Source organism: Clupea harengus, chromosome 11 (genome assembly GCF_900700415.2).
Source record: "Clupea harengus chromosome 11, Ch_v2.0.2, whole genome shotgun sequence".
NCBI lineage: Eukaryota > Metazoa > Chordata > Actinopteri > Clupeiformes > Clupeidae > Clupea > Clupea harengus.
In genome coordinates, this window is record NC_045162.1 from 23,359,571 (window position 1) to 23,367,928 (window position 8,358).

Below are 8,358 nucleotides of genomic sequence, written 5' to 3' on the forward strand. Positions count from 1 at the left end.
GAAACAAAGAAATTACATGCACAGTGATCTGCATAAAAATAGACATCAAATAAACATAAAACATAAAAACTAGGATAGAGTGCATAATTTTTTTTAAAGTAACATAAAAACAGGGATAGAGTGCATAAAGATTTAAGATAAAAAATAGAATACATAAAATGCATAACATAAGATAGAAAATAAAACTGCAGATATATTTCATCTAACCCCTTAATATCACGTTGTATTACGATGAAGATCAAAGTAAAACACATTAAATAAAAAATAAATTAAATTAAAAGTATTATGAATGGTTAGCCAGTAATTTGTATTTCTGGATTTGGTTTATATTAGTCATAACCTCATAATACGAGGATCTATTGTGGACAGTTAATTATAGAACTATTGATTGCTACATTGAACTTCACTACGGGAATGTCAGTCACATCCACTGTGGAAGGGTATCAGCAGTGCCTGAAGCACGAGTATTTGCATGTCCACCGTAGAGTGTACCATCCAAGGGTCACATAGGGGCGTGTTCTGAAAATATTTCATTACGTCTAGCTCTGTCAGGTGCAGTTTGTTTTAATACACGTTCGTAAAACAAATCGGTCGATAAGGGTGTTAATATTACGTAGGTAGTGTTTATCCCTCTTCAAAACTTTATTTATACTGGTACATTCCTCTTTACGTGCTGCAGACATGGCGTCAGTCAAAAGTGTGGGTAGAAGTCGAGAAACTTCACGAATGTAAATACAGAGGACTCGACAGAAACGTGGTTCTCTTGGCACACATTTCCAATTTTCAACTGAACTTAAAAATGCCACGGAAAAAGCCTTTCAGTAACAAACAGAAAAAGAAGCAGCTCCAAGTGCGGAGGGAGAGAAAAAGAGGTAAGTAGCCAACTTAGCCAGCTATCATATAACGCCAAACACCAAATTACGATTAGCTAACGTGAACACTAAGTTAGCTGTTGAGTGTTGGCTACATTTTATGGATTGTGTTATTCTTCCATACATAAATTGCCGATTACAATACGGTGTTCATATAACTGAGTGCCAGTAACCTTAAAGAGGACATGATTATCTTCTAAAAAACACTGTAACTAGCTGCACTGTGAAGGCTGCGAAAGCACATACTTTCAAATTACTTGGTAACGTTAGCTAGCCAGAAACGGCCAGCTAGCGTTTTTTACTAACGTTATAAGCAACGGTGCTACCGCTTGTTAACCTGAGCTAACGGGAGTTGTTGAATATGGCTATCATGACTTTACTCATCCCTGACAGCTATATGGCTCCATAAGCTGTAACATTAGGTTAGCGACCATCTTACATTTTATTGTTGTTTTGTTATTATAGTAGTTGATAGCTAGCTGACCGGGAAGGTGAGATAGGACGCGTAGCTAGTACACAAATCGTACTGACAGTCAACAACACCATCGTTAACCCCGAACTGTTATTTCACTAGATATAATATTTTGTTGACAAGAGCATCAGTCTATATTATTTTGAAATGAGAAGCTTAATAATAATTACATATGGTTTTATGAGCACGATATCCTAATTTCATGCATTCACTGATGATGCTGTGTTACTGTACTGTTGTTAGTATGCGGACCAGCACTGCGCAGACGCAACACTTCATTATGTAATGATGAGGCAAAGTCAAGTTAATTGAATGAGAGGCGGTATCTGTTGTTAATTCTGAATAAGAATGAATTTACGTGGCCTACATCCTTGTATTCAGTGAGAAATCTTCGAATACATGGTAAGCATGCAAAGGCAAAGTACTACTAAAGCTGACCATGACAAGATCATATCTAAAGGTGAATTCATAGTCCACAAAAATGAAGAAGCCCTGGCGACGACACAGCACTTAAGGGCTTTCGTAGTCTGTCGCTGATGACACAGCTCAGAGCATAACGTGTAATTCTTATGGAAACTCCAACTTACGTAGGTAACTAGTTCAGCAATCCTGAACGGCACATTGTTTCTCATTAAACTTTGTGATTCTATCATTAACATAGAAATCTTCATGACCGTTAATTAAGTCAGCGTTTCATCTGAAATGAACTTTACAGCTGACACTGCTAGCCACCTATGATGCTAAAAACGGTAACAAGCCAGATGGCTGTATCCAAAGTCAACAAAGAAAAATGGCCATCTAATGTCTTCTCATTTAATCAGAGGCCCTGTTCACACCAATGGCTGGCAGAAAAGATGGACACCAATGTGTCATGCAAGTATGTTCTGAAGAAATGAAGCCGAAATTGGTCGGTCATATTGACAAAATTGGGGCCAGAGTCTGTGCAGTAAGTGCTTTTTGGATCCAGAGCATGGGTAGTAAACAGAAAATCGTCCAGGTCCACTGTCTATTGTTTTTACAGTCTTGGGACATTTAAAGGCGCCGGTATGCTTGGGAACTGTGACATCAACATAGCGCCATAATCTTTTATACTTTTCCTAGAGGGCCTTTTGATTCACTGCACTCTTCTCCTACACAGTAGATGTCACTGCTGAGAAAAATACCATCTAAACTGCTGGAAGTAATTTGCTGAATTAGAGCACAGATACATGACTGTTAACTGTATCACCTGTATTCAGTTATGGATTATCCACTGGAAGCAGCAATAAGAATGTGCAGAGTAGAGCATCAGAATCAGAATAGTATTTATTGCCAAGTAGGTTTACACCTACCTGGAATTTGTTCTGGTGTATAGGTGCATACAGTGAGCATAAAAACATACAAACACAATAAGTACTACACAAACACAATAAGTACTACAATACAAAAAGCAGGGCAGGAGTGCAAAAGTGAATGTGCAATGTGCAGTGTGCATTGTAGTGTGTGTTAACATAACACAGGCTTGAGATGTGGGGGCGGGATAAGAGTCCACGTCAGGTGGGGGTCCCGGGCCTTGTTAATGAGGCCAATGGCAGCCGGGAAGAAGCTGTGAATAGTGAAATAGCCTAATATGACATGACGGTTATCGCCAATATTCATTTGAGGACTGTTCCTAAAATTGCTAGCAGTAATGATGTCAATTTTGGCGCACAACAACTTGCGCAAGGACCGCAATGGCAACCATAAATCCTCCTTAAGGGGATAATTGAGCGTTCCAAATACGGACCAGTCATTGGAGAGCCTGAGACACCAAACTAGCATTAGCCTTCCATTGACTTACACTTCTTCTGGCTAACCCTAGCTTATTTTCTAAGGGAATACAACAGTGTATGACTGGCTCCATAACCTTGTAACTCATTTTATTACATTTACATTTAGCAGATGCTCTTATCCAAAGCGACTTACAAAGGAGAGAACAATCAAGCTACGAGCAATAGAGACTTAGTCTAACAATAAATACTAAATACTACTTAACATAAGAAATAAAAAAAGTGCAGGAATGTAACTACTGTAAGTGCGAGTTATGTACTAGTTAGAGGAGATGGCATTAGAGGAAGGATAAGGAGGAAGTGCAAGACTTTATGTCCACGTAATAAATATTTTTCTCCAACTAACTTCTTGAGAACCTGCAACTTCCAGGTGCACACAAGAAAAGCGGGATTTGATTGTTTCCGCTGTTGCAGAAATCACATATCAGATCCACATACATCAGGAAACACACGTCATGTTTGTCATCAGAGAATCTAGTCAATGATGGTGATGCTCTGACGTCATGAAGACATTTTGTAGCTCATTCAGCGGATGGAGAGCAACCAAAGATTTTAGATAGGCGGAGCAAGATACTTCATGGCAATACATGTATGGCAGCAAAAGGGAGGGTTCTTGTCTGCATAGAAGGACGTGTCACGAGACCCAAAGTTTGAATCCTTTGCCTGAATCGTCTTTGGTGAGGGTCAAATCAGTTGGAATATCAAAATGTAATTTACCCTGTGCTCATCTACGGATCATTACATTATCAGACATATCTTAATAATATACATATCAGACATTGAGTGTCTTTTTTGCCAAATGTGGGGTTTTTTTTTTTCAATTTCTTATCCTAGCAAGATTGACAGCCAACTATCCATAGTTATAGAGGTCACTAATGTTGTCACATAGTGCTTGGTGCTCCATGCTAGCTTAATCATTTCACTAAATTAACATTACAATCTTGATTTATTTCTTACTGGATTTTATGCATTTCATACACAGCAAGTCTTTCAGAGCTTCCTATGCTAGGTTATCTGTTGTCAAGCAAGCACGTAGCAACGTCAGCAGACTTCAGATAGCTAGGTGCACACCTGAAATTAAATAGTTTTTCTTCAAAGTAGAAAATCCAAAAAATGTCAATCTGTCTCAATGGGTCAGAAGGGTTTGAGCCTTGCTCCCACAAGCTTTTAATGTCATGTGACATTTGGACGTTCCACAGTGCTGGCGGAAGTTGGACAACATTTCTAACCAACATGCATTGTGTTAATTCCAGCATGCATCACGTCACGTCAGCGCTGCACATTAAAAGATGTTCATGACACACATTTGTCATGAGCAAACTTGTTTAGCTCATTGTTTACAAGTCTGTATCATGTTTTATAACAATTATTCTGTTGACAGCAGACTAACATCGAAATCTGAACTCCTGGCCTTGCTTTGTAATAATGGTCATGAATAGGCTGTGATGAGTATCATGGTAATTAACTATGTGCAACACTCATGTATTTAGGGGACCCAGGCTCAGGACCCAGCAGTCGGAATGCCAGTGCAGAGAGAGGGACTGAGCGCCAGTCCGACACGTCAGACAGTGAAACTACAGACGTGAGGCGACTCAACCAGCAGCCTGTTACTACTAGGGACGGTCGATATGACCCCAACAGGTGAGTGCAAGTGATTGCTTCTCCATCAATAAATAACTACAAAAGTACAGGATCCTCATTGAATCAATTGAAATGATTACTTAGCTTCTCACCCTCTCTCTCTCTCTCTCTCTATCCTCTTCCCTCTGGTTTTGATTGTTCCCCCTTGCAAAAAGAGCTTTGATTTGACAAATCTTTTAGGATAATTCAAGGTAAATATGGTGTAGACTGTCTGCTTCTACTGGCCACGAAAACAGATAGGTTTTCCTCTGTTCTTTTGCGTCCAGATTTCGATTGCACTTTGAGAAGGAGAGTCGCGAGGAGGTGGACAGGCGGAAGAAGATAGCCATGGTGAAAGTTTTGGAACCTGCAGCTGAACAGGACATGGAAGTTGATATAAACGACATCTACCCTGAGGACAGAGGTAGAAACTCAAATATCCTTCTATCCAGTATATGACTGTTATGCTTCAATGATATCATCCATAATACAATGAGCCATGTAGCATGACTACAGACCGCAGATGCCAACCTTGATGTTGAGATGAAATAACCTGATTGATATGCCTGGTTTCATCAGGAATCCAACTGGCTATTCTGTAACATTGACCTTTTAAATTGTTCCAGAACTATGTTATTTCCATTTCATTTCATATAGCTTTAGTGCAACCAAATGTGCATTATCCAATTTGACACGGGTCCATTTCACTCTCTCTCATCCGTGTTATTGAAAGGGCTGGACTTTCCGCGGCGACCAGCCTGGCATTATGGGATGTCACGAGACGAGCTGTTGAGGAAGGAGGAGAAGTCGTTTCGGGAGTACCTGGAGGCCCTCGCTTCCCGAAACCCAGTCGGCACGCTCAGCCACTTTGAGCATAACCTGGAGGTAACCGCTCCCCAACAGCACAACCACAACTGCCTCGTGGTTCTAATCATTCATGGATGATGTGTAACTTTGAAAACAATCGCCTCTTGTGTTGCATTTCCCCTTGTAAAAAAAAAAACAAATGCTGTTAGTGATGATTCATTCCCTAAATATTTTAAATATCAGTCTGTGCTTCATCATCTAATGGAGGTCATGTCCTCTCAGTTTACCTTACACTCCATTCATTTGATCTCTTCAGAGGCTAAACATTGCATAGATAATGATCTTAAAGCATTTAGAGGTCCTTGGGGAAAAGTTCGGAACACACGTACACAAGGTTCAGGTAAGGGACACAAATGGCCATATTACTGTGCTGTAAAGGGCAGTGTCAAAAGAGTGGGTGGAAATACTCAGGAATGCAAATCCGTGAGTATCAGCCCCAAAGCTCTGACGCATAAAGAGCTGTGATGGCATGCTAGCACTGGCGCAGGTATCTTCAGAGTCTTGCTGATACACGACGAGTATCTCCATAACACCCACCCACATCCCCACACTGTCACCCTTTTCTCTGTGCGTAGACTGTGTGTTGGGAGAACGTAATGCTATAGGCTTTTTTTCTGCTTACCCAACTGTTGTAAACCTCAGATGTGTTTTTAAAATTATATACTGATCTTTCCTGGGTTCTGCTCGTGATTCATCATGTATAATTTTCTCTCCCTCTCTTTCCTCTTCTACCTAATGCCTCTCCTCCCTCTCGTCCTTTCCTCTGTGCCCGTAGACATGGAGACAACTGTGGAGGGTCTTGGAGATGTCAGATGTCATCTTACTCATTGTGGACATCAGGCACCCGGTAAATTAATGGACTTCTTTTTAATTTTTTACTATAAAAAAAAAAAATTATAATAATAACAAATGATATGTAGGTCAGAACTATTGTATGTCTCTTAACCCACCACTAGATGGTGACAGACTCAATGTAAATTTGCCCTTGTCTGTGTCTCCTTGGCTAGGCGTTACAGTTCCCCCCGACCTTCTACCACTACATCACGGTAGAGCTTCAGAAGCATGTGATACTGGTCCTGAACAAAGCAGACCTGTGTCCTCCGCCTCTCGTGCTGGCCTGGAAACATTACCTGAACACCCACTTCCCCCACCTGCACTGCGTCTGCTTCACCTCGCACCCTGGGATGCCCTACAACACAAGTAAGGGAGCTGGACAGGGTTGGCCCTGACAGGCCTCAGTAGAAGTGAGAGAGAGAGAGAGAGAGAGAGAGAGAGAGAGAGAGAGAGAGAGAGAGAGAGAGAGAGAGAGAGAGAGAGAGAGAGAGAGAGAGAGAGAGAGAGAGAGAGAGAGAGAGAGAGAGAGAGAGAGAGAGAGAGAGAGAGAGAGAGAGAGAGAGAGAGAGAGAGAGAGAGAGAGAGAGAGAGAGAGAGAGAGAGAGAGACATGTGACATGTGACATGTGACATGTGACATGTGACATGTGACATGTGACATGTGACATGTGACATGTGACATGTGACAAAGAGAGTGTGTAAAGCGGAGGTGAAGGAGGAAGAACACAATGTTAACACATTAACAGCAAAGTGGGGGGAAGCAGATGAATTTGACCTAGAGACATTCAGATTTGTGTTGTGGTGGGAAGAGTAAATAAAGTAAAAAAAGAAACATGTTTAGTCAGACTGCATAACACAACACTGCCTCTGTCTGTTGTCAGTCCTTCAGAAGAGGAGGATGAAGCAGAAGGGACACTGGGGCCGGGCTGGAGGACCCATCCATATCATGAAGGTGTGTCAGGAGATCACAGCCGGAAGAGGTGAGCAATGGGATGTGCTCCAGGTGGGGACAGGGGAGGATTTGAGTCCAGTGCACAGAAGCTGTGAAGGTGCATTACTGGCTGCATATTAGTGTAATGGTGTTGGAGAGGTGTGTCAGAGTTGGTGGTGGTGGATGACCATGACTGGTGATTTGTATTGATTGTGAATTAAGCTGTGGATTATTGTTGCTTGTTGAAGATTATAGTGATTATTGTCATGACACCAATGTTATGTGTGATGTTGCAGTGGACCTGAGCAGCTGGGAGCAGAAGATTCAGAGGGATGCTGCTGCCATGGGATCTGAATGGGAACACACAGACGACGCGGTGGAGTCTGTGCTGGTGGAGCACCATAGCGATGTCGCCATGGAGATGAGCAATCCTATTCAGGAGCTGTTTAAGGATGGAGTGCTCACCATTGGCTGCATAGGTAAGAGGCTACCCCCCCTCCCACCTGCAGCTGCATTTTTATCTCACAGGTTATGTGATGAGTCATCTTATCTCACAGGTAATGTGATGAGTCATCTTAGCTCACTGGCAGCTGGGTTTCCTCGGCATCTTGACTTGTTCTGATCCAGGTATTGAAAGTCTGCTCTCATTTGAGTTTTTTTGTGGATTGCAACTTGATGGAGAGATCACAAAGATCACATGTTGCTCACTGCTGTTGTGTTTCTAATTGACAACAGGAGGTAGTTGGTGGAGGGGGCAGGAAGGGAACTTGTTTTTGCATATTCAAGGCCTGACATTATGTGGTTCTTCTTAAAAGGCAGCTTTCATAATTGTTCCAAGCTCAGCTAGTTTTACCATAGATACTCCCTCTTCTGCATTATTGTGGTGTCTGGATCCAGCAGAGAGAACACACCACCTAAGAATCAAGGCAACAGCACCGCAAGAATGCTGGCTTTT

The 8,358-nt window shown here is 41.8% G+C and overlaps 1 protein-coding gene across 1 annotated transcript in view; it reads left to right on the plus strand.

Moving 5' to 3' along the window:
* The first annotated feature begins 498 nt into the window (after positions 1-498).
* The window catches only part of gnl1 (guanine nucleotide binding protein-like 1), an 11,134-nt gene continuing 3,274 nt past the window's right edge, over positions 499-8,358 (plus strand). The window contains exons 1-8 of the mRNA XM_012821481.3: positions 499-872; positions 4,643-4,793; positions 5,060-5,196; positions 5,506-5,657; positions 6,415-6,486; positions 6,647-6,839; positions 7,354-7,452; positions 7,700-7,882. Of these exons, the coding sequence (XP_012676935.2) occupies positions 800-872; positions 4,643-4,793; positions 5,060-5,196; positions 5,506-5,657; positions 6,415-6,486; positions 6,647-6,839; positions 7,354-7,452; positions 7,700-7,882 (1,060 nt within the window). The 5' untranslated portion in view covers positions 499-799. The remainder of the gene's footprint in view (positions 873-4,642; positions 4,794-5,059; positions 5,197-5,505; positions 5,658-6,414; positions 6,487-6,646; positions 6,840-7,353; positions 7,453-7,699; positions 7,883-8,358) is intronic.